This window comes from Microcebus murinus, chromosome 27 (genome assembly GCF_040939455.1).
Source record: "Microcebus murinus isolate Inina chromosome 27, M.murinus_Inina_mat1.0, whole genome shotgun sequence".
In the NCBI taxonomy this organism is placed as follows: domain Eukaryota; kingdom Metazoa; phylum Chordata; class Mammalia; order Primates; family Cheirogaleidae; genus Microcebus; species Microcebus murinus.
This window is the reverse complement of record NC_134130.1, coordinates 928,592-953,714: the sequence shown is the minus strand read 5'-3', so window position 1 is coordinate 953,714 and position 25,123 is coordinate 928,592. Positions and strand designations below refer to the sequence as shown.

The 25,123-nt window shown below is 55.4% G+C and overlaps 3 protein-coding genes across 4 annotated transcripts; 1 reads left to right on the top strand and 2 right to left on the bottom strand.

Annotated features, from left to right (window-relative positions):
• Positions 1-314: 314 nt before the first annotated feature.
• Positions 315-1,967, top strand: SWSAP1 (SWIM-type zinc finger 7 associated protein 1). The gene is made up of 2 exons (XM_012790347.2): positions 315-604; positions 1,136-1,967. The coding sequence occupies exons 1-2, from the start codon at positions 356-358 to the stop codon at positions 1,637-1,639; spliced, it is 753 nt and encodes a 250-aa protein (XP_012645801.2). The 5' UTR covers positions 315-355; the 3' UTR covers positions 1,640-1,967.
• A 1,124-nt stretch (positions 1,968-3,091) lies between these two features.
• EPOR (erythropoietin receptor) lies at positions 3,092-8,239 on the bottom strand. Of its 2 annotated transcripts, none has more exons than XM_012790584.2 (8): positions 7,975-8,239; positions 6,998-7,133; positions 6,440-6,618; positions 6,196-6,353; positions 5,538-5,691; positions 5,361-5,448; positions 4,016-4,103; positions 3,092-3,920 (listed from the first exon to the last, which is right to left on the bottom strand). In XM_012790584.2, the coding sequence occupies exons 1-8, from the start codon at positions 8,087-8,089 to the stop codon at positions 3,309-3,311; spliced, it is 1,530 nt and encodes a 509-aa protein (XP_012646038.2). In that variant the 5' UTR covers positions 8,090-8,239; the 3' UTR covers positions 3,092-3,308. The 2 variants fall into 2 exon arrangements, with proteins under 2 accessions (XP_012646038.2, XP_012646039.2); XM_012790585.2 differs by having other exon boundaries at positions 6,998-7,130.
• A 1,855-nt stretch (positions 8,240-10,094) lies between these two features.
• RGL3 (ral guanine nucleotide dissociation stimulator like 3) lies at positions 10,095-24,828 on the bottom strand. The gene is made up of 19 exons (XM_012790575.3): positions 24,723-24,828; positions 24,148-24,261; positions 23,280-23,503; positions 23,060-23,113; positions 22,313-22,527; positions 17,178-17,320; positions 16,869-17,084; positions 16,035-16,138; positions 15,847-15,931; positions 14,415-14,471; positions 14,221-14,307; positions 14,044-14,076; positions 13,837-13,958; positions 13,049-13,144; positions 12,898-12,966; positions 12,698-12,794; positions 11,656-11,808; positions 11,453-11,567; positions 10,095-10,450 (listed from the first exon to the last, which is right to left on the bottom strand). The coding sequence occupies exons 1-19, from the start codon at positions 24,753-24,755 to the stop codon at positions 10,332-10,334; spliced, it is 2,136 nt and encodes a 711-aa protein (XP_012646029.2). The 5' UTR covers positions 24,756-24,828; the 3' UTR covers positions 10,095-10,331.
• Between the last annotated feature and the right edge of the window lie 295 nt (positions 24,829-25,123).

The window sequence follows — 25,123 nt, the reverse complement described above, 5'->3', positions numbered from 1 at the left end:
CTTCTTTTACAGGTGAGCAATGTAATATGCCAATGGTTTGGGCCTGTTCCCTCCAACTCTCAACCCTTGTATTTTTCTGATTAGCTTAGAAAAATAGTGTTCGTGCTGCTTTCCCAGCAGCCTCCCTCGGAAAAACGGCTAATCTCCCTGGAACGCCCGCATTTCCTCCACGCTCAGACTAGGTTATAGACATTTGCCCACTCGCCGGGGGAGGAGCTAGCTAAGGTCGACCTACTTTTGATGGACAGATCCACGGACCAATGGCGAAGCTAAATAGGCTGTAACCAATGAGGCCTCGGGCTAGGTGGGATTAAAACTGGGAACGCACCACCGATTGGACAGAGGTACGTTGCGAATGGCGGAGACACTGAGGCGGGTGCTAAGCGCGGGTAGCGCGGCCTGGCCTGGGGAGGAGAACACGGCTGAAGCTGGACCGCCTTTGTTGTTGCTTGGGGCTCCAGGCTCTGGAAAAACAGCGCTGCTGTTCGCGGCGGCCCTGGAGGCGGCGGGGGAAGGCCGAGGCCCCGTCCTCTTCCTGACCCGGAGGCCTCTTCAAAGCCTGCCCTGCGGGACTGGAGCGGCGCGCGACCCAATGCGGCTCCAGGTAACAGTGGGGCGGGGGCAGAGGCGTACCAACCAATAGGGAGACGGATTGGAGCTTGAGTGACAGATAGGCAGGCCAATGGTGGGGACAGTGGCAGGGGCGAGCTGAGCAGCCATGATGGGGCGGAGTCAGGAATGTGCGAGGGGTGGGACTGTGAGGCGTTTAGATAAGATTGAGTGAGAGCCTATCCAATGATAGGCGATGCTAGCTAGAGGCGGTGCGAAAGGGTAGAGTCGGGGCGATTAAAGGGGTGCAGCTAAGCTCAAGTCTAGTCGAGACCAAGGATGGGATCCGACTCGGGGCGGGTTTTCCGAGGAAACGTTGCCCTAGAGATTTGGCAAAAAACCATGAGTGCTGGAAAGAGGGGTGAATACGAGAATATTTGACTGCTCTGAGCTACTTCATCCTGGAACCAGCTGTCTGGGAGTGAGAGCCTCGTCCAGGAAAGAATGCAAGGGAGGAGGGTTGCCATTGCGGGGATCCTGGCTTTTTGTGCTGAGTCTGGCCCTTTCCATCCTTTCCTCCCTCTAGAAGATCCGCTTCCAGTACCCATCCTCAACCCGAGAGCTTTTCCACCTCTTGTGCTCTGCCCATGAGACCCCAGGGCCAGCCCCTTCCCTTCTGCTTCTAGACGGCCTGGAGGAATACCTAGCGGAAGACCCGGGGGCAGAGGAATCCGCCTACCTCGCCGCCCTGCTTCTGGACACAGCTGCCTACTTCAGCCACCGGCTTGGGCCTGGCGGGGACTGTGGGCTCATGGTGGCCCTCCAGACCCAGGAGGTGGCTGACAGTGGGGATGCCCTGCATCTGGCACTGCTACAGCGGTATTTTCCAGCCCAGTGCTGGCTGCAGCCGGAGGCATCAGGTTCAGGGGAGCACCGCCTCAGAGTCTGCCTGGAGCCAGGCGGGCTGGGCCCCAGGACAGAGTGGTGGGTGACTTTTCAACCAGGTGGAAAAATGACAATCAGCCTGTTGCACACTCAGGCTGGTGACCCCAGCTCGGACAAGGGTTCAAGCTCTGGAGGCCACCCCTAAGCTTTGGTGTGTGACACCTCTTCCATGCCTTAGTTTCTCATGGCTGAAATACCTCAGGGACGTGTGCAGATTCAAAGACCTAAAGAATGTAAAGTGCTTTCTCTTTAAAAAACAGTGTTATCATGTACATATAATACCCAATGAACAAAATGTTTAGTTTTGCCATTTTAAACTTTATTAATAGTTTCATGATAAATGTAATCTTCTGAGACTTCTCTTTCCACTCAACATGGTTACTAAGATTCAGTGATATTTGTTCGTTCGTTCCTTTCCCCTTATTGCAATAAATTTCATGAGTGACTATACCCTAGTTTACTCATCAGATTGACATTTTTACTGCTAAGAACATTCTTGCACACATGTCCTGGTACATGTGTGTGTGTTTGGGATATATACTTAGAAGTGGAACTGGTGGAGAATGCATATGTTCAGCTTTCTTAGGTTATGCCAAACTTTTTTGGGGGAGGGGGAAGGGGATGACAGGGTCTTCCTCTGTCCCCCAGGCTGGAGTGGAGTGGCTCAATCATAGTTCACTTCAGCCTTGAACTCAAGCTTGAATTATCCTCCTGCCTTAGCCTCTCAAGTAGCTGGGACTACAGGCCTGTACTACTATGCCCAGCTAATTGTTTAAAAAATTTTTTGTAGAGACAGGGTCTTGTTCTGTTGCCTAGTCTGGTCTCAAACTCCTGGCCTTAAGTAATCCTCTGGGCTCAGCCTCCCAAAGTACTGAGGTTATAGGCATGAGCCAGCCACCTGGCCATATGCCACCCTTTTTAAAAGTAAACTAGAATTCCCATTAAGTTACTTGATGACACTTGGTGTCATCAGAGTGCTTTTTTAAAACATGGTCTGATTCAGAATAAGGCCCTATGAATTGTTATTATGGCAGAGACTAGCTAGAGTCTCACTAAACAGCTTTCCTTTCCCTGGGTGTACAACTAAACTACATTTCCCAGCCTTTCATGGTTCTAGGTGGGGTCATGTGACTATTTCTGGTAAATGAAATGTGAGAAAAAGTAGTAGAGACCATTTCTAGGCCAAATCCTTAAAATGGCCCATGGAATCTTCTGCACTCTCTTTGCTTGTTGACTGGCAGCATGTAGAGGATCCATCTACGGATGCCAAGATGACCCTAAGGGAAGATGAAGCTACAGACCAGAATGGTCTGGACCTCTGACTCATCGCAGAGATGGCTGCCCATCTGAATTGAAATAACAGAAAGAGACCACTTCATGCCTTAAACCACTAAGATTTAGGAACTGTATGTTATGGCTGCTAGTGTAATTTATACTGACTAATTTACTTAATTATGATTTGTATTCAGATTGGCAAGTCCAGAATTTCAGACTGAGCTCAAGGACTTTAACTGCTGCCCCTACGGCCTAGGCCCAGGGAAAGATGGGGCCTAAAGGGTGTCTGTAGAAATGGTAGAAAAACGTATATATACATATGTGTGTGTGTATATATATATATTTTATTCTTTAAAAACTATACATATTTACAAATACTGCAGGTTTGTGATTTCCTGAGCAGGATGGATTGGGCAGATAGGCAAGGTCAGCAATGCCCCTAGCCCTGAGGGATGATTCGCTGTCATGTTCAGTAAGTCTTGGGCTTGTACCAGCACTCGGGGTCATATTCGATACTGAAGCATCTGCATGCTGGTGTCCTAAGAGCAGGCCACGTAGCTGGGGGGTGGAGCCTCAGGGGCTGGGACAAGGCTGTTCTCATACGGGTTAGAGCAGGAGCCACTGGATGAGCCCCCTTGTGCTCCCTGGGAGCTCCCTGAACTGTAGTCAGTAGAAATGCCAGAGTCAGACACCACGAGGTACAGGTACTTTAGGTGGGGCGGGGTGGAGGGCAGTTCAGGGGGCAGTGCCCGAGGGCACAGAAGCTGGGAGCTGGGGTCTAGGATTGTGTACTCGAAGCTGGCAGCTGAGGCCCCCTCTGGGCTGGGCTTCAAGGCCAAGGCAGAGGAGCAGGAGGAAACTTCTGAGCCTTCATCCATGGCCACCATGTCCACACTGGCACCTGGCCCTGGGAGGTTCTCCCTGGCCGGGCTCCGGGGCAGCAGCCACTTGTCCAGCACCAGGTAGGTGTCCTGGGCATGCTTACTGCCCACGGGCTCCAGCAGGGGCCCCTCATCATCTGCCTCTGGCTCCACTGCCTGTGTCACCCCCCAGGAGCGCTCAGAAAGGACTTCCAAGGGGGCGGGTGTGTCGTCTGTGAAGGGGGTGCAGGGACTCCACCACAGACAGCCATCGTTCTGGTACAGCCACAGCTGAAGAAACAACATCTGCCTGCTCAGAGGCCTGGGGCTTTGACCGCAAGAAGCATGGCAACCCCAGACCCTAAGGGGACAACCAGGCCACCTACCTGGAAGTTACCCTTGTGGGTGGTGAAGAGGCCCTTGAACTCACTTTCCGGACTCGGGATGCCAGGCCAAATCTTCTGCTTCAGAGCCCTGTTGCAGCCGATGGAAACAGGTACATAGATATGAGTCACTGAACACCCACCCATACCCCCTCAGCACCCAGCCACGGGGGCACAGAAACTCCTGGTCCCTACCATCCCAATAGAGGTAGAGGAGTGCATCAGGGCTGGGGAGCAGGGGCTTGGGCTGAACCTTCAGCAAGGCCCTACAAAAAGGTGACTAGAACAGGGTTTTGAAGGATGCGTAGGAGTTCAATATACACTAACCCATACTACCTCTAATCCTTGCCCAGGCTTTGCCTGGAAGTCTATGATGTCACTTCCCTCATCACCCCTTTTCATGGTTCCGTAAGACATTAAGAATGAAATCCAAACTCCTCCCCACAGCCCTGCAGAATGCCCTGTGTGATAGAACCTCTGTCGCCTCCCTCACCCCATCACTGGCTACTGCCCCTGACACACTGCTCTGCCCATGTGACTAGTCTGGAAGCTGCTTCCGTGTTCCCAGGTCATCCCACCTCAGGGCCTTTCCACTTGCTGTGTCTTCTCCCCACTTTTCATGTGACTACTTCCTTCCAGCCTTCACGTTTCTACCCTAATGCCACCAGGGGACGACCCTGACCATCCTGTCATGTCCCCGAGCCTTGTTTGTTTCTGTGATATCACTCATCACAATTTATAATCAGATATTTGTTGGTTCCCTTGCTTGTTGATTTGACCATGAGATCCACAAGGTCAGGGACTTTGTGGTTCAAGGTCAGGTTCTCCACTCTCCCTCCAGTGCCTAGCCCACAGTTGGCACTCAATATGTGTTTTCCAACCAAGTAAGTGAACAGGGCCATGAACGACAACTAGAAGATTGCTCAGTGAACAGGGGAGGAAGGGCATTCCAGGCAGAAGGAACAGTAAGTGCAACGGCTTTGGGGTGTGAAATGAATGGTGTGTGCTTGGAAATACGAATCCCTCCAGGCAGCTGGTCAGACCATAGTGTCTGAAGAGCTTGACAACAGGGGCAGGAGGCACTCAGGGTTGATGACATTGGGAAAAGGAACTAGCAAAAGAACCCAAGAAGTGGCAGCCACTAATGTAGGAAGAAAACCAGGTGAATGTCCCCAAGCACAGAAAATTTTAACAGAAGTCCAGGTCTGCTCTGGCATGCATCCCAGCCCTGCCACTCACTGCGTGACCTTGGGCAAGTGCTTGCCCCTCTCTGAGCCTAGGTTTGCACAGTAAAAGAGGGAAGTCGGTGGGGAGGAGTCGGGGTCAGGTGCCCGGACGGGGGGCTCACCGGCGGTGGGAGAGCAGGGCGAGCACGGCCAGCAGCAGCAGGATGAGCACGAGGATGAGGGACAGCGTCAGGATGAGCGGGTCCAGGTCTGGGAGACGAGGAGTGGGCTCAGGGCGGTAGGTTTGCCTGGTGTTTCTCCCCAGCCCCTCCTCCGCCCCTGCCTGGGTGGGGTCTCACCACTAGCGGTCACCAGCGACGCGGGCTCTGACCAGGAGCTCCAGAAGCCCCCGAAACTCGGCTCGGCCATGCGCGCGCGGACAGCGAACGTGTAGCGCGTCTGGCCCCGCAGGTTGCTCAGCACGCACTCGGTGCGGCCCTCCAGGATCTCCACCTGGGGGCGGGGCCCAGGTGGGGGCGGAGCCAACGGGGGCGGGGGCGGGCGAGCAGAGAAGAGCACTTCAGGGCGGACCCTGGCATGACCGAGCCAATCAGGGAGAGGAAGGACAGGGGCCAAGCATTGCATTGGCAGCAACGAGAGAAGGGGCGGGGCCCAAGAAGGCTCAGGGCCAATCAGAGCGAGGATCCCAGGGAGCAGAGGGCCGGACCTGGGCAATTTAAAAACCCGGCCAGAGTTTCTAAAAGGAGCCCGGCGTTAGAGGTGTCGGAGTTAGGAACTAGGGATCCAGGGGGCTTGGGGTTCAGGCGGGCTGGGGCGGCGTGGGGACAGGGGGCATGTCTGTGGGCAGGGAACTTCCTTGGCCATCAGGGCAATGGGACGTCAGGGGTGGGGTCGAGAGGGGCGGGGCCGTGGTGACAGTCCGAGCGGGAATGCGAGAGGCTCGGCGGGGCGTGGTCAGCGGAGCTTTGGGGGCAGGGCGGTAGGGACAGGCCTCACCCTCTGCGCCCCCCCTTCGCCGTTGCCGGCAGAAACGTCCACCTCGTAGCGGATGTGGGTCGTCATGGGTGCCCCAGGCGGCGGCAGCCAGCGCAGCACCACGTGGCCGCCCTCGTCGCCCAGCCGCGCCAGCAGCCCCACGGGCGCGTCCAGGAGCACTGCCGAGGTTGCGGGAGGTTGGTGCGGTGCGCGGGGACCGCGGCTCGCCCTGCCCCGCCCGCTCCCTCATTGCGCGCGCACGTACCCACTTCATTGATGTGGATGATACGGTGATAGCGCAGGGCGCCCGAGGAGGCCACTGTGACCAGCAACTCTAGCGGCACGAAGCTCGACGTGTCGGCCGTGGGCAGCGAGCACCAGAAGCGCACCGCGCCGCGAGCCGTGGGCGCCTGGTTTAGGCGACACGGCTTCCACGGCTCACCCCTGTGTGCCCAGGGACCCGGGAAGGAAGGGAGCAAGTCGGGAGGGGAAACCTGGGAGTGTGCTTGCTTTGCGCGGACCGTGGGGGCCTTTTGGATACTACCACGAGGGGGCGTCCCAGCCCCGACGTGGTGACGTCCTAGCCACGGTCTGGAGGGGTGGTTGTCCTGGCCCTGAAGTTTAGGGTCGCCTTCCTGCGGTGGTCAAGGGACGGTTCCAGCCCCCGCCGATCGGGGGCGTGTCAGGCCTGGCCTGTCGGGCTGCCCACTAGTGACCACGGCGGGAGGCGCTCTCCCGCCTCAAGCAGCGGGGACTTCCGAGGCTGCGACCTCCGGGGAACTGCGCCCCGCCCGCCCCTTCCACCGTGGGGGCTCCGACTCACTCGAGCTGGTAGGAGAAGCTGTAGTTGCCGGGGCCCACCCCAGCGCTCGCCGCTTCCTCCCAGAAACACACCAGGTCCTCCAACCGCTCGGTGAAGCACAGAAGCTCTTCGGGCCCGCGGGTCGCCAGCAAGGCTGCTGGGGTGGGGGGACAAACGGAGGGGATCAGGGGGGACTGAGCCTTTCCTCTGGCCACAGTCCCCTCCCCCCGCCTCCCGCCGCCTGCGCGGACCCGATAAGAAAATAGCCCTGCCTCACCCTCTCTCCCAGCGGGGCCCCTCGAGGGGTCGCAGAGGTGGCGCCCCCCGAACTGCCAGGGGCGGCTTGCTCGCCCTACTGTCCCCCCCACCGCCCCCGACACACACACGCCCACCCCGCGGCGCGCCGGGCTGAGCTGGGCGCGGCCTTCAAGACCTCAGCCTCCCCGGCTGCCAGCCCCGCCCCAGCCGGGGACGTGCGCGCCCAAGATGTGTGCGGAGGAGGCGTGTCCCCTATCGGCCCCGGCAGGCGCCCAGCCGCCCGATAGCGCCAACCGTGCGCCCCGCTCCCCTCCCTAGGCAGGGCCGGGCGAGGGCTCTGGCGCCCGCACGCAAACCGTGTTTACAGTCGCCTGCAGCCCGGCCCCTCTGACTCCCACCCTGGCGTTCTCCCCTCCCCCTCACTGGAGGGTCTCCTGGGTCCCTTCCCTTCAGGGACACCAGCACCGCGTCTGCTCCTTTAGGAGTTAGCATGTCCCAGGCCCCGTGAAAAGATAAAGCAGGACCCTTAAGCCCCTCTCTAGCTTCTCCGCCTGGAGACCTAGACCCTCGCATGCCCCGTCAGGACCCCTTCTAGGGGTTCAGATGCCAGCTTGGCCACCAAGCCCCAGTCTGGAGATTCAGAACTGGGCAAGGGCCCCAGGTCCCACACTGGGAGTTCAAGCCCCAAGCATTGCCCTCCAGACTCCGGTGTGGGGGCCCACACGCAGCTCCATCCTTACCTTTGCTCTCAAACTTGGGGTCTGGGAGGTTGAGTGGGGGGGCCCAGGCGGCCCCAGCCAGCAGAAGGCAGAGGGAGCCAACCCGGGCCCGGAGGGGCGCCCCGACGTGGTCCATGGTGCAGCCCCCGCCACGGGGGTGCCCGGGGCTCCTGCCCCTCTGCCCCCCGCCCTTGGCACAGCCCACAGCTGGGTCAGCAGCTGCCTCCGCCGGACACAGCTGACCAGACCCTTCGCGACCAGGCGTCTCCAAGTGGCAGCTCCCCGAGTGGGCGGGGCCAGCACTCAGCCCGGGCAGAGATAAGCGCCTGGCGGGAGGGGGCAGGGGCCCTTCTGGCCCAGAGGCCACTCGTTGGGGGGTGCAGGGGGGGCGTGGAACATCTCCCGTTCTGCCGTCAGACGCGCTTTTTTGCTATGTGATCCTGGACAGGTGACTTACCTTATCTGAGCTTCAGCTTTCTCATCTGTAAAAATCTAGCCTGGCACATAAACAAACATTCCAAAAAATGTAAGTTACTGATATTATCGCACTAATCAGCGTCACTTCCCAGTCCGAGAAGAAATAAATAATCCTTATAACGACGAGCAGGTGAGTGAGTGCCGGCGCAGGGCGAGGCCGTGCTGCCGGACAGTACGTACGAGACGGTCCTGCGTTTGTAAAAAGGGCACATCCTGGAGTCCAAGATTTCGTTTATGAGTTTTTGAAACAAAATTTTTTACTGCTTATATCTTTATACTATTGGCATTTTATTTTACGAAGAGTGTGCAGTTCTTTTCATAATCAGAAAGTAATTATGAAAAAAAACAGTAAAAAACTATTCACTTGGGCTAAGTTCTTCAAATTGGGGTAATCACCTGCACAGAGGTACATGCGCGGGGGGGGGGCGGGGGGGAGGAGGTAGTTTTCTCACTGCGCATGCCTGACCCAGGCTAGCCAATCAGACCACGGCATTCCCTGGCGCACTGTGATTGGTTCAAAGTGGGCACGTGATCCAAAGGGGTCCAGTGAGCCTCCATTCTGGGACTTTAGTTGCAGCTACCGGAAAAGGGGCGCCTCTTTTCCACTGGGCGCTGGGGCGGGCGGATGGAGTAGCCAGGAGCATCTTTGCCACCAGGAGAGAAGAAATTACCTGATGGTGAAGCTAAGGCAGGGGTTTGCAGTGCTCATCTCCTCTGCCTGGAAGCTCTTCCTCTAGCTCAGGGGTCCCCAACGTATATGGTGATTTGTATAATTATTTCATTATATATCCCTATGTAATAATAATAAAAATAAAATGACAATAAATGTAATGCGCTTGAATCATCCCGAAACTATTCCCACCCCCACCCCACCCAGGTCCATGGAATAATCGTCTTCCATGAAACCAGTCCCTGGTGCCAAAAAGGTTGGGGACCGCTGCACAGACACTGTGCTCATTCACTCACTTTAGTCAGGTTTCTGCCCAAATATCACCTTCTCAATAAGGCTTCTCCTGATCACCTCCTGATCACCCTGTGAAAAATAGCAACCTCCCACCCCACACTTTCTGTCGCTATTAAACAGATTTTTTTTCTTGCCGCCACTGTTCTTATTGTCACTTGACATGTATTCGATGTTTTATTATTTATTTGCTGCTCTCACTAGTACATGAGGGCAAGAATTTTCCACCGTTTGTCCTTGCCTGTATCCTCAACACCAAGAACAGGGCCTGCCACATAATAGAAGCTCAAGAACTATTTTGAGGAGTAAAAGATTAAAGGAAAACCAAGCTAACAGATGTAGAGGGGCAGTTGATCTTGAGTTAGCCCCTGGGTCCACTGGGTCAGAGGTGAAGAAGATAGCGATGGTTTCAGGATAATTCAAGTACATTACGTTTATTGTCACTTTATTATTATTACATTGTAATATATAAGTGCCTGAATAACCCTGCACTTTTTAAAAAAATGGAAGTCAATGAGAATCTCTTCCTCAGGAAATTGGCATTTGGACTGTGTGTGTCTTGAGTGGGACAGAGCCATGCCTCACCTAACCCCTGTCTTAGGGCTCTTAGTTTTTCTCTGCTTTTTTGGTGTCATAGTTGTTTTTTATTTTGATAAAAGGTGAACATGGCGCACAGGCAGAGAACAAACAAGACTGAGTCACGTTTCGTAATTTCATTCATTGTTTTCATCCACATCTGTGTCTCCAACAGTCATAAGATTTCTCTGGGGAGAGGTCTGAGCCCCAATGCCCCACTGCCCTTTATGTTCATGAGCTGGAGCTCCTCATGGCTTCTACTGGGGACACAAGGTTTCCTGTAGAACCACCTCCCATCCCCATGGTGATAGAAGCCAGGTCCCAAGCTGCCCTTGGGGTCTGTGCCCTGGAGGAGAAGGTGACCTCAGTTCGGGGAGAGAGAAGGAGTGTGGCCAGTCCCCTCTTTCCGCCGCAGCATGAAGTCTCTGGGGGCGACTGGACTCATTGCATAGAAGACGTTGGCATTGTCAGGGATCAAGAGCTCTGGTCAGAGGTGGAAAAGACAGTAATAAACCCAGACAACCTTGCATCCCTCCAAAATAAGGACCTGGGTAATCTTCTATCATTCGCCCTAAGGCCTGAATAGCCTTGGGTCCCTCTGCAGCCAGTACTGAGCCAACCTCATTCTCCTCTCCTTAAGAAGCTGAACACCTTCCCATCCAAAGCCTGTACAACCTCATGTTTCCCCCAACATAAGCCTGGGGAACCTCCTACCATTCCCCCACTCTACAGAGTCTAGAAAACCCGCACTACAACTTTGGGAAAACTCAGGCTACCCCACCCCACCCCTGCAAGCACTTCCCTGGCCAAGCTTAGGCTGCTGTCACCATGAACTTGGACAACTCCCCACTTTCAGCCTGCACAAGTTTGTGGCCCTCACACTTGACACCTGAACAACCTCATGTGTTCTCTCTTAATGTCCAGCCAACTTGATGCCATGCCCTTGAGCATGAATACAAACAACCTCTTGCTTCTCCCTGTCAAAGACTGGACAACCTCATGTTCCCCTATCTTAAGTTTAATGCCATTTGGCCCTCTCCCAGCTCAAGTTCAGATAACTTCAGGGTCCCTGTGGCAAGCCCGGACAAACTCATTTCCTCACAAATCCAAGCCTGGACCCCCTTCAGTGTCTTCCCCCACCAGGCTGAGTCTGAACAACCTCGTGAACCTACAAACTTAAAGTCAGACAACTTTCTATGCTCCCGTCTCTCGTGTGACCCTGGATAATCTCATAGCCCTATACGTCCTAGGGAAACAACCTTCAGTGCCCCTCTCTGTCACACTGAGCCAGGCTAACCTCATGGCCCTACATAACTGAGCCACAGACATTTTAGGACCTCTTATCCCCACCTTCTATCTTACCCCTACTCTGTGCCTGAACCACCTCATGGCCCTGTGAGTCCCTTGATCTCCACCCTTGACCCTGGTCAGCCTGCCGCCTTCTCAGCTGCCCCCCAGCCTGAGCCCCAAGCTGTCCCTGCTCACCCCTGTCCCCAGGAAGGACTTGGAAGAGCTGGTAGTCACGGGCCCAGGGCTGGGGCACGTTGTGCTTCTGCAAGGCTCGCAGCACCACGCTGGGGGCTTTGTCCTGACTAGTAAGCTGGGAAAGAGACGTGGGAGGTGAGGTGTGAGGGCCCCATCCCCAAGGGCGGGGCTGTCCCCAGCAGGCCCCAGGCCTAGGCTCTCACCAAGATGCTCCGATACAGGTTCCCATGGTCGTTTTCGATGCTGACACGAATTACACGGGCTTCTGAGCTCTCCTGTCCCAGGACAGGGATTCGAGGGCTGCTCAGTGTCAAGGCCAAGGGCCGAGGGCCTGGCAGGTCCGGGCTCAGGGGCAGCTGTAGGCAGTGGGGGTTGGGGGCTGCAGCCTTGCTCATCTGCAGATGCTGAGGGGTGGGAGGGCAATAGCATCCCTCCCCCACTGCTGTATTTGTTTTTATTTTTTTAGAGATAGGATCTTGCTGTGTTGCCCAGGCTGGAGTGCAGCCTGGCTCACTGTAGCCACGAACTCCTGGGCTCAAGCGATCCTCCTGCCTCAGCCTCCCAAAGTGCTGGGATTATAGGCATGAGCCACTGTGGCTGGCCCCCACTGCTGTATTTAATAGGCCCACATTTATAATCCTGAGGACATAAACTACAAATCCCCCTACACACACACCCAGAGCCTGGCACTCACAATTAGGGTACACACACAAGCCCACACATACACCATCCCATCACATACAGACCTAGTTCCCTGTTACTGAAACAAACACATGCACGGCCCGTTTACACATAGACCCACTTTCACATGCGAGAAGTCCTGCATACACACATATGCTCACAATTGTTGTATACCCACAGCGTGTGTCAACAAATAACCCTACACAGAGTCCCGTGGACATGCACATCCACAGTTCCCCTTTATGTACGCAGATTCCTAGGGACACGCGTGTCCTCAAAAAAAATGTGCGATTGTACCCGGGAGTGCCCTGTGGGTTAGCAGACCCGGGTCCTGATATGGGCACAGGCGAGGTTGGTGGGTAGGTGATCGCTCAAACAGGGTCGTGGAGACATGCTCGGAATCCACTAGATGGCTACCCGGAGTGCTTGGCCAGTCTGCTGGAGACAGGCCTGGCCTTGCGATCCTGTGTGCACTGCACACGCGCATGCGCGCGCACACGCGCACGCGCAGACACAGAGCCTCGTGCCCGCAGTCCCACACGCACACACAGGCAGGCTTGGTACCTTGGTGCTGGGGCCCTGGGGCCCTGGAGAGGCCGGAGGACTGCCAGGAGGAGGGTCCTTGGTTCTAGGACTCGATGGGGGGGACCCTGGGGACAGACTTGGGGGAGACGCAGAGTCCGAGGTGGGGCGGTCAGCGTGGTGTGGCCACCCTGCCCCCTGATGGCGCCGTCTCTCGTCCCTTCGCCAAGCAGCAGGCTCACCTAGAAGTGGGCGATGGCGGGTCCCCGGGACTCCCTCCAGGGGACGAGCTTTTCTCTCGGGACAACTTCCTGCGGGGCGATGCGGGGGTGAGCTGAGGCGGGAGCAGCTGCCCATATCTGCCCACGGCACCCCACACGCCCCGAGGCTCACGCGCTGAGGCGCTTGGTGAGGCTGATCCGTCGCCGGATTCGTGGGGAGCTGGGGCAGGAGGCGGCTGGTGGCTCGATGACGCGGGACACTCGGTAGCTGAGGGGTCAACGTGTGGAGGAGCGTGGGGTGGCCCGGGAACCACCGGGCACGAAGAGGTAAGAGTGAGAATCAGTTGGGAGATGCATTTGGGGGGTAAGTGAGGGACAGCCAGGGGTAGCATCACAGCATCAGGGGCAGGGCAGTAAATGAAGGTCATTGAGCCACTGGGGTGACACAGGACGGCTGGGTGGCAAGTCACGCAGGGATTCATAGTGGGGAGCTAGGAGTCCAACTGAGTCAAAGTGAAAGTTCAGGATCAGACTGGGGTCAGGCCAGCATTGGGGCCCATGGTTAGGATGAAAGCGATCAGTGCGGCTATTGAGGCAGATGGTGAAATAAACACCAAAGTGGGACTCAGTGACTCAGAGCTGGGGTCAGTGATGGGGTCGGAGAGACAGAAGAAGGGTCATGAATGGGGTCATGGGTCAGGATCAAAGTTGAGGAAGAGAACAGATGGGACAGTTGAGTGGAACGGCCAGCTAATTGAAGTCACAAAGTGAGATGCGGTCAAAGTTTGAGGTCGTAGGTCGATCTGATTGGACTGGGGCTAACGCAAGGTCAGAGGTTGGTGGGGTCAGAGGTTAGGAGGGGGTCCTGGGAGGAGCTGGAGAGGTGCATGGGGTGAGTGAACCCTGTGTGTGACCTGGGGTCAGCTGGGGTGAGGCCGGGCCAGGCCACAGGGCGGTCACCTCTGCTCCTCGCTGAGCTGGCGCTGGGCACGCAGGGCGGCCAGGACGGGTGGGCGGGGACTCAGGCTGTAGCTGCGACAGCGCTTCTGCAGCTGCTGGATTCGGGCCAGGATCTCCCACTCCTGGGGGGAAGCCTCTGAGACCCGCCCCTGCCCTACCCTCACCCTCGGGCACCCCGCACCCTGCACCCACCCTGCACCCACTCACCTTCCTCCTCTTCTCAAAGTTAATGAGCTCCCCCTGGAGGCAAAGCTTGTCTGAACTGCAGCCTCCAGGGCCAAGGGTTAAGGGTCAAGTTCAGGGAAGGGTTGGAATGTCAAGAGCCCCACTGCACTGGGGGGGCGAGTGGAGCTGAGGTCAGGAGTCAAGGGTCAGGGGTCAGACCTCTAACATGTCCGGCAGGGCTGTGTCCAGCATAACCAGGTCCGTGAGGAAGGTGCCTAGGTAGGGGACAGGGCCTGGGGGCAGTTTCTGTGGCCCCCAAAGGTCCGGTCACTCTGGGCCATCCCTGACCCCATCACCCTCCATGCCCCACCCTGAGAGCCCCACTTGTCCCCATCCCACCCCACATTACTCACTGAGGACAGGCTTCCTGCAGGGGTGTCCTCCTCCTGGGGTCCCTCAGTGGCCTCTTCCTGGGGGGAAGGGAAGGGCTGAGCGGCCCTGGGGTCACCTTTGGCCCTTTCTCAGGGAAGATGCCTGGAGACCCGTACCATCGGGCTCTCAGCAATCAAGCCCGTGGTGAAGACCCAACCCAAGGGGTCGGGCCACCCTGGGTGGGTGGGAGGACAGGGAGGGAAGAGATAAACAGCACGGGCCATGCCCCATGGGAGGTGGAGTTTGTGGGTGCCATGTACCCTAGGCCAGCCTTCATGTAGGAGAGAATCCTTGTCACAGCCTGGATGGAACAGGCCCAATGGGCATCCCCTGGGAACACCTTCATATTGTCACTCTGCTGGGTAATTATATAATCACTGGGACAGTTACTATTGCTCTCTGTGTCTCCCCTTTGGGGGTCTGAATGCCCTGGGAGCAGGAACTGCATCTGTCTGGTTCACAGCAGAGCGTGACCAATGCCTAGTACACAGTAGGTGCTTAATGTAGAGTGCCTTGTTCCTTGAGCCCTCATTATCTGAGACATTCCTTCACTAACAAGATATTTATTAGCCAGACATAGTGGCTCACACCTGTAATCCCAGCCCTTTGGGAGGCCGAGGCAGGAGGATCACTTGAGGCCAGGAGTTCAAGACCAGCTTGGGCAACATGGCAAGACCCCATCTCTTAAAAAATGAAAAACATTAGCCAGGTGTGGTGGTACACACCTATAATCCCAGCTGCCAAGTAGCTGTGACTACAGGCACATGCTACTATGCCCAGCTAATTTTTGTTTTCTTTTTTTTTTGTAGAGATGGGGGTCTCACTATGTTGCCCAGGCTGGGCTCGAACTCCTGACCTCAAGTGATCCTCCAGCCTCAGCCTCCCAAAGTGCTGGGATTACAGATGTGAGCCACCTGCAGGAGTTCAATGACCAAGTTGCACACATCACTTGAGGGGTAGAGAATGTTCAAGATCGAGGGAACAGGCACGCCACCCATCTATTCTGTATTCGCTTTAAGAAGCAGCGACTGATTGCAATTAGAACCTAACTCTCGCCTATAAATAAACCAGACTTGCTGGCACACAATTTTTAGTTTTAGCTTATCGAGGTAAAGTCCCCAAGCACGATTTTCTTTTTTTCACTCTGTGCTATGACTCTGACCTTAAGTAACCTTTTCCTTGTGACTTCTCGTGTTTTGTCGAATGAATAAATAAGGCAGTCGCCGTGAACTGTAACGCAGGAAGGAGAGGAAATAGAAACGTGAGGCTGGCCACGGACAAGGGAAAGGTCACTGCTGAGGTGTAGGGAAAGGACACGGAATGTTTTGACAACCACAAGGCGGTTCCCCCTGCCTGGCCCCAAGTCCCTCTTCCTGGATCTGGAATGGGCTGGGTCCCCCCATCCGTCTATACCTGGGAAAGGATCTCCCTGCTGCTGAGGTGGTTGTTCTCATCCGAAAAAATCTGGGAAAGTTTTCTGAAAGTGGATGAGGGTTCCCTGGTGGTGGTGGTGGGGGGACAGGAGAGGAGCGAGGTCAGAGGTCAGCGGCTGGGAGGGGCAGAGCTGGGGTGGGACGCGGTGGGGAGGGGGTCCTGCTCACCGGCTCACGGCCCCCCAGCTGCGCTTGAGCCGGTAGATGGGGTTCGACTGCAGGGCGGACAGGATGGCGCGCAGGGAGGAGAAGTTGCGCAGTTCTCGGCAGCGCTGGGGCCGAGAGGGCGCGCTGGTCAGACCCCACGCCTGACCTCCAGGCCCCCTCCACCTTTGATCCCGTGACTTGTGACGCCAGGACAGACCCCAATGACACACCCCACATCTGACAAGCTGCCGTGACTGTCCCTCCTCCCCTGGGAGTCCTCTCCTCTCCCTCCTCCCCAGTCCCTCGGCCCCAGCCCCGTCCCCAGCTGCCCCCCCAGGCCCTAACTGGACCTTGGCCTCTCCCACCCGGGCTCCCTACTTCTCCCAGGCCCCTTGGGCCCTAGACGTGCCCACAGCATCTGTCCTGGACCCAGAGCCCCCCTCCCTGAACTCAAGTGTCGCCCCCTGGCGTCAACTTTCTAACCCCTTCCCCTCCCACTCCAGGACACGCCCCAGTCTCCCTCTGGAGCCCCCACTCCTTCTTCCTTCCTGCCCTGGGGCTCCTGCCCCTGCGCTCCCCTCCCCAACCTCTTTCGGGACCCCGCTCCAATCTTACTTCCTTCCCATCACCCCTACGCCCATCCTCTCCTCCCTAGACCGGCGCAGGGTCCCTCCGCTGTCCCAGACCCAGGCCACCTCTTAACTGTGCCCTTAGGCACCCCCCAGTCCCACCCTCCTCCCGTTTCTGGACCCGGTTCCTCCGCCTTCCGACCGCCCCCTGCCTCTCTTGGGGGACCCCAGGCCCCGCCCCCACCGCAGGCCCCGCCCCCACCGCAGGCCCCGCCCCTCGACTCACCTGGGCGATGTGGATCCACTTCTCCAGCCGCTGCGCCCTCTGCGGGGCGGTCAGGCCCGGCGCCCCCAGCACGGAGCCCAGCACGCAGCCCGTGACCGTGTTGAACTGGGCCACGGTGGCGCGCACAGTGGGGGACACGCCTGCGGCCCCTGGCCGGTCCCGCTGCGACCACACGGAGCCCAGACACTCGCAGGGCCTCACGCGCGAGAAGAGCTCCTGGACTCGGGGTGGGGGGGGTAGGATTGGTCTCCAGAGAGAAACCTGCCCCCAGCCAACTGCACCCCAGCCCACCCAGGCAGGGGTCCTCACCACGTCCAAAAGGGTCAGCTGCTCAGCCACCTCGTCCACGCTGAAGTCCAGGAGCTCGGGACCTTCCTGCAGCAGCCCTTCCTCCTCCTCCACGCAGCCCTCCGGGGGGTCTGGGCCAGGGCTCTGGGCCGCTCTAGACAGTCCTGAGCATTACAAGGGGCGGAAAAACCTCTAAAGTTGGAATCCAAGACTGGCTGTGTAACCTTGGGCTAGTCCCTTGCAGTCTCTGAGCCTCACTTTCTTATCTATAAAACAAGGATCGCCCTAGCATGTTTAAGGATGTGCAACATGCACTGAGCACCTAGCATGGATTGACTAGGGAACTCAGCACGCTAACCCAGGGAGGGAGAGACTATTATTTTATCCACTTTTTATTTTTATTTATTTATTTATTTATTTTTGTTGAGTCAGAGTCTCACTTTGTTGCCCGTGCTGTGGTGTCAGCCTAGCTCACAGCAACCTCAATCTCCTGGGCTCAAGAGATCCTCCTGCCTCAGCCTCCCAAGTAGCTGGGACTACAGGCATGCGCCACCATGCCCGGCTCATTTTTTCTATATATATTTGTTGGCCAATTAATTTCTTTCTATTTATAGTAGGGGGGGTCTCCCTCTTGCTCAGGCTGGTTTCGAACTCCTGACCTTGAGCAATCCGCCTGCCTCGGCCTCCCAGAGTGCTAGGATGACAGGTGTGAGCCACCACACCTGGTCTATCCATTTTTTTATAGGTAAGAAAACAGGCACGGAACAATTTGCCTTAAGTCACACCTTCAGTAAGCCGGAGGGCAGGGATTTGAAGCCAGACCTTCCAAGACCGGAGTAGAATATCGAGCTTTATGATGTTGAACCTGGAGTAGGATAAGATTCACCTGCCCTCCTCTTTTAGCGAGGTTGTCAGAAAGTCCCAAATTCAAACCCAAACTTGCCCACCAGCTTGATGTGTAACCTTAAAGCGTGTCTTTTACCCTCTCTGTCCCTTGGTTTCTTCATTTGCATTTTGTTTTTTAAGATGAACAAGAACATGCATACCAGACTATTCTAAAGTGCTCTATAAATATGAATGAGTTTAATACTTTAGTGGATGTCAATGGTGGCGCCCCCTAGGGGACATTGTGGAATTGGGATCTTAGACTGTCCCACCAGCCTCCAAATGTCCCTCCAGACATTTGTGCAGTTGAAAAACCTGTTTGCAATTATCTGCACCTAGAACCTGTTTTGCTCACAAACACGAGTTATTTTGGTTCTGGGAATGCAAGGACGGTGAAAGTCTGGACTTTGTTTTATTTGGAAATTGTGTTGTTCACAAGTTTAGAAAATGATGTCACCAACGTTTATGTTGCTGTCTTTGCATAACCATTGCACTCCCCTGCATTAGTGGGTATTTCTAGCTGTCACCTTCATTGTGATGCTACATCAGGTAAAGACACTAGACAACTTCATCATGTAGCCTAGTGAGGTATGCCCAAGCATAAAGGAAAAAAAAAATAGTTTCACGGCCGGGTGCAGTAGCTTATGCCTATAATCCTAAGTACTTTGGGAGGCCGATTTGGGAAGATCACTTGAGCTCAGGAGTTCAAGACCAGCCTGAGCAAAAGCGAGACCCCATCTCCAGAAAAAAATTTAAAAAATTAGCCAGTCTTGGTGGCACTTGCCTATAGTCCCAGCCACATGCGAGGATCATTTGAGCCCAGGAATCAGAGGCTGCAGTGAGCTACAATGACACCACTGCAGTCCAGCCTAGGTAACAGAATGAGACCCTATCTCAAAGACAAAACAAAACCATAGTTTATTGTTGTGTTCATTACTTTCATTTTATTTCTCCCTGTACTACTTACGGTATCATATTATTATTTTAAAATTATCTTTGGGCCGGGTGCAGTAGCTCACACCTGTAATCCTAGCACTCTGGGAGGCTGAGGCGGGTGGATTGCTCAAGGTCAGGAGTTCGAAACCAGCCTGAGCAAGAGCAAGACCCATCTCTACTATAAATAGAAAGAAATTAATTGGCCAACTAATATATATAGAAAAAATGAGCCGGGCATGGTGGCACATGCCTGTAGTCCCAGCTACTCAGGAGGCTGAGGCAGGAGGATCGCTTGAGCCCAGGAGTTGGAGGTTGCTGTGAGCTAGGCTGATGCCACGGCACTCACTCTAGCCTGGGCAACAAAGCAAGACTGTGTCTCAAAAAAAAAAATTATCTTTGTAAATTCTGCTTAATTTTCTTTCATTTCAAATGAGATCAGGTGGCATAGCAAAACAGTAGTGTTTAAAAGTGGGCAATGGGAAAAAAATTGCACCTGGATCTAATCAAATTTTTAAGTCTTACAGCAATTATGGAGAATAGAGGAGCATGCTACATGAAACCACGAGGAAGCAAAGGTAAATCTACAAGAATGTGAGACATATTAGGACAAATGACTCATTTCCCCTCCTAATGGCATCAAACAAAAGGCAAGAGGAAACTGTCATAGAATAAGAGCGACTTAAGAAGCAGCCAGGTCCGGTGGCTGCACCTGTAGCCCCAGCTTCTTGGGAGGCTGAGGCAGGAGTATCCCTTGAACTCAGGAGTTCAAGATCAGCCTGAGCAACATAATGAAACTCCATCTCAATCAATCAATTGTTGACCAAATGCCTAGAGTGGATAGTCTTTGGATTCCAATTTGAAGAAACAACTGTTTTAAAAATAATTAGAGAAAATGGGGAGATTTGAATACAGACTGTTTTTTGTTGTTGTTGTTGTTGTTTTAGATAGAGTCTCACTCTGTGGCCAGGCTAGAGTGCAGTGGTATCATCATAGCTCACAGCAACCTCAAACTCCTGGGCTCAAGTGATCCTCCTGCCTCAACCTCCTGAATAGCTAGGGCCACAGGAACATGTGCCACCATGCCTGGCTACTTTTTTCTATTTTTGTTAGATCTCGCTCTTGCTCAGGCTGATCTCGAACTCCTGACCTAAAGTGATCCACCCACCTCGGCCTCCCAGAGTGCTAGGATTACAGGCATGTGCCACTGCACCCGACCAATTGTATATTTTTTTTATATTAAGTAGGATTAATTATTAAGATTTGTTGGAAATGATTAAAGCCATGAAGGTTATGTTAAAAAAAAGTCTTTGTCAGAGGTGTATATCCAAAACATTGCCGTATGAACTGACATAGACATGGGATTTGTTTTAAAATCATCCTGAACATTTTTTTTTTTTTGTCAAATTGATCATGGTTGAAGATGGATGATGGGTGTCTGTGTGGTTTTTATGCTATTCTGTCTACTTTTGTATATGTCTGGAATTTTCCATAGCAAAATGTAAACTCAAACTAAAGATGTTAAAGTAGCTGGGTGAGGTGATGAGCACCTGCAGTCGCAGCTACTAGGGAGGCTGAGGCGGGAGGATCGCTTGAGCCCAGGAGTTGGAGGCTGCAGTGAGCTGTGATTGCACCACTGCACTCCAGCCTGGGTGACAGAGCAAAATGCAAGATCCCATCTCTATAAATAAAATAAAATAAAATAAAATAAAATAAAATAAAATAAAATAAAATAAAGTGTGTCCCAGAGCATGGTACATAGTAGGTGTTGAATAAATGTTCACTTTTCCCTCTGCCCGCAAGGAGCCTAGGGCAGAATTTCCATAGAAAATTTTCATAGAATATTCTGCAATGGCGGAAATGTTCTCAGTACAGTTCTCTCTGTACTGCCCAATGTGGCTACTGAGCACTTGAAATGTGGCTAGTGGGACTGAAGACCTGAATTTCTATTTTTCTGTAATTTTAATTAATTTAAATAGCCACAGAGGCTAGTGGCTATGACATTAGACTATGAAACTCTAATGACAGCTGGTGACATCGGCTGGTGACAGCTTGAAGGCAGAAGATACTTAGTAGGCAGGAGGGAAGAAAGGGGCATAAAAACGTGTAAATAACTGCGACTTTGTCACCAGGGATAGAGAAGTAGCTGCTACTTTGTAAAGCAGAGAGGAATGTGGTCACTTTAATCTGGGGATTAAAGGATGAGGCTTAGGGATCTAGACGCTTTTGCGATTCGGATCAGATCAAACACAGATGGGTGAAACTTGATACTTTATAAGTAGGATGCAATCATTCAGCCAACTAATCCATGTTGTTCCTGCCCGTGGGGACAAGACCAACATGCTTCTCTTCTCACGCCTTTACGGTATATGGACATGAGCTAAAGCAGGAACCGAGGAAAGAGAAGCGGTGAAGTGCTATGCAGAAAAATAATCAGGCTAGGACGACAGAGGGTGGGAGGAGGTCAGAGGAAACCTCCCAGAGAAGGTGACATTTGAACAAAGACCTGAATGAGGTATGGGAATGCTTTTTCCTCCCCCAAAAGGCAGTCTTCTTCCACAGGGTCGGCAAACTTTTCTACAAAGGGCCAGACAGTTTGTTGGCACCTACTCTGCTAGAAAATATTGGTATAAGGCCCGGGCGCGGTGGCTCACGCCTGTAATCCTAGCACTCTGGGAGGCCAAGGCGGGCGGATCGCTCGAGGTCAGGAGTTCGAGACCAGCCTGAGCAAGAGCGAGACCCGGTCTCTACTATAAATAGAAAGAAATTAATTGGCCAACTAATATATATATAGAAAAAATTAGCCGGGCATGGTGGCAACAAAGTGAGACTCTGTCTCCAAAAACAAAACAAAACCAAAAAAACCAAACACACTTATGTGCCCAGAGCCAGTGGCTGAATATTTGTTGAATGAATTAAGAGTCCCATGAGGTAAGTACTGTCATCATCCCCATTTTGTAGCTAAGGAAACTGAGACTCAGAGAGCTGAAGTGACTTATCCACGGTCACAGAGTCAGCAAATGGCAGTACTGGGATTTGAACCCAAGTCCCTGTAGCTCCTAGGATACGTAGTAATAGGATGGTTTGTGGCTAGAAACACAAGGCAACCTGACCCAATGGAGTAGTATCTTTGTAGCTAGGATGGAGGGAGGGAAATACTAGACACATGCTTATTCTTCAGCATTCTTCAGACAAAGAATTATTATCCCCATTTTACAGGTGGGGAGACTGAGGCTCAGAGTTAAAAGCCTTGTCTGATAGGAGAGAGGAAGCCCGAGGGGGAGGGGGCATGCAGGAAAAGCCTGCTCTGACGGCCACCAGTGTTGCAAACCTCTCACCTGCCGGCGCCACAGGGAGCTGCTCCTCTTCCTGCTCTTGCTCAGCCTCCTCCAAAAAGTCTTCCAGAAGCTTCTCTGCCTCTTGGGCCTCAGCCCCCCCTGGGGCCGCCCAGCCCAGAAAGGTTCGGACACTGCTCAGGGCCGAGTGGGCAGGGGGGTCTCGGAAATCCTGAGGGTGGTCACGAAGCCAGGAGCCCAGCACGGATACCACAGCCCTGGCCAGAGGGGCAGGGCCTCAGAGCCCAGCCCAGAGTGGGGGACCTCGGATCTGACTCTGGATCATTTTTTTTTTTTTTTTTTGAGAGAGAGTCTCGCTTTGCTGCCCAGGCTAGAGTGAGTGCCATGGCGTCAGCCTGGCTCACAGCAACCTCAAACTCCTGGGCTCAAGCAATCCTCCTGCTTCAGCCTCCCGAGTAGCTGGGACTACAGGCATGTGCCACCATGCCCGGCTAATTTTTTCTATATATATATATTAGTTGGCCAATTAATTTCTTTCTATTTATAGTAGAGATGGAGTCTTGCTCTTGCTCAGGCTGGTTTTGAACTCCTGAACTTGAGCAATCCGCCCACCTTGGCCACCCAGAGTGCTAGGATTACAGGCGTGAGCCACCGCGCCTGGCCTTGACTCCAGATCTTTTATAACCTGCGACTCTCAGGTTACCCAACCCTCTAGCCCTCAGGCCTGACCATTGACATTTGACCTCTAGGGTCCCCCAACTCTGCCACCCCGGTGGGGGGGGAACCAACCTCAGGTTCTTGTTGAAGCTCACATCTAGTCCCTCTGTCTTCAGGATCCCTACCCTGCGAAGAGGGACCCCCCATGAGGTGAAGAGTGAGAGCTGGAGGGGGCTTAGGAGGAGGGTTCTGGGGTTGAGGAGTATTTCTTGGTTCCAAGCCTGAGATAGTGGGGGGGATGCCCAGGTGGGGGTCTGGGGTGGGGACATGGAGGTTCTGGGGCTGTACTGACCCAGGAGGTGGGGGCGGTGGCATTGGTGGCAGCAGAAGGCCCAGCACCCGGCCAGTGGGCACAAAGGCGCGGTGGGTGGCCAAGAAGGCTGGCACAAAGCTTGGGTCCTGCTCGGGGTCTCCAGACACCAACTCTCCCACCAGCCGCTCCAGCCGGGCCGCCCTCAGCGCCCGCACCTTGCTGGTGCGGTAATGGAGGAAGGTGTCCGCAGCCAGGGTGGCGGCCTGCGGGGTGGGGGAGGGGCGGCCATGAGCGACCAGGAGCGCGGCCCCCACCCCCAGCACCCCTTCTCCGGCCACACCCAGCGCTAGCACCACTCTCGGATCTCATTCCGCTAAATCTCCGCTCCCGAAGTTCTTATTTTGCCCCGTCCACTAATGATTCCTGCAGCCCTAACCCTGGAAACCCTCGTCCTCCCAGGCCCTGCCCCAGGTCCCCTCAGTTGGCCACCTCCCACCCGCAGGCTGCTCTCAGTCCTCCAGTCGCGCTTCACTGGCCAGCCCGGTCCTGGCCTCCGTTTCACCTGCGCTCTCCTGGCCACTTCTAAACCCCACTCGTCCTGCCAGCTCCGGCCCGCTAAACCTGCCCTTCCCAGTCCCGCCGTCCAGTCCTGCCCCTGCCTAGTTGTCTTGGGAACCGCGCGGCCATCACCGGCCCCACCCCATTCTCTGGATCTACCCCACTTACCTGGCCGCCCCCAGGCCCCTTTCAACCTCCGCTGGTCGCCTCTGGGCCCCGCCCTTCCTGGGGCCCGCCGCACCTGGCGGCCCCAGCTCCGCCCCCACCTGTCCCTCCCAGGCCCCTGCGCTCGGCCCCGCCCTCGCCGGGTCGCCTCCCGCCCCGCGCCACCCTCCGACCCCTTCCTCACCTGGCTGCCCCCAGGCCCCTCCCCCGGGCTCGCGCGCTGACTGCGCTGCCGCCGCAGGGAGACACTGTACACCGCGCCGTCCTCGGTCTCCTCGCCCCAGTCCTGCAGCGGCGCCTGCACGCGGAGGCGGGCTGAGGGCGCCGCGGGGGAGCGGCCCCGGGGCCTGTCCCCCTTCCGCCGCCTGGACGCAGGCCGGGTCTTCCAGCTCCGTTCGGCACCCCCTTCCCCGGCGGCGTCTGCGAGACTCAGGCCGCGGTCCCAGGCTAGTGCCCTCCTGGCCGCGGGTACCCTCCTCCCAGGTCCCGAGGGGATGGGGTGGCATTTGGGGATGTCCCAGGGTCCAGTGTCATGGAATCTGTCGCTGATCCCTCCCTCAGACGCGCTGAGAGACCCCCACCCCCCGCATCCTTAAGAGAAACCAGCCGTTTCACTGGGGCAAGAGCCGTGAGTCGCCCGTAGGTGACTCCAAGGCAGGTCCAATGTGGGAGGAGAGAGTCCGACGGGCGGGCACCTGGAGTTTCTGGACCTCGGGTCACCAGGGAGGAGCGGGGTGCCGGGACTCCCTGTCCCCTTACCAGGGCGAGCTCCTTGCCTGCTGTCCGCTCCATGGCACGCGCCTGTCCCTTTCCGTGGCGCCGCTGAGTGAGGCGGAAGGGCCAGCGGGTGGCGGACAGTGGCCGGGCGCTGGGGCCGGCGGGGCGGGGCGGGGCAGCCGGGCTCCGTGGGGCGGGGCGGGGCGGGACCTGCGGCGCCCGCGGCTCTCGGATGCCACCCGCCGGACCCCAGCGTCCAGGCCCACCTGCGAGAGCTCCCAGCTCTCCGGATAAGGCGTATCGATCTGTCCCCAGGAGTTGGGTCTTTCTCTACCCCCGCGTGTGAGGGAGCTAGTGTGTACAGCTAAGTGCGTGCGGGCCTGCACCCCGGTGGAGTCCTGTGCCCTGGGGGGCAAGGACTAGCCTGCCCCAAGTGCGGCCTA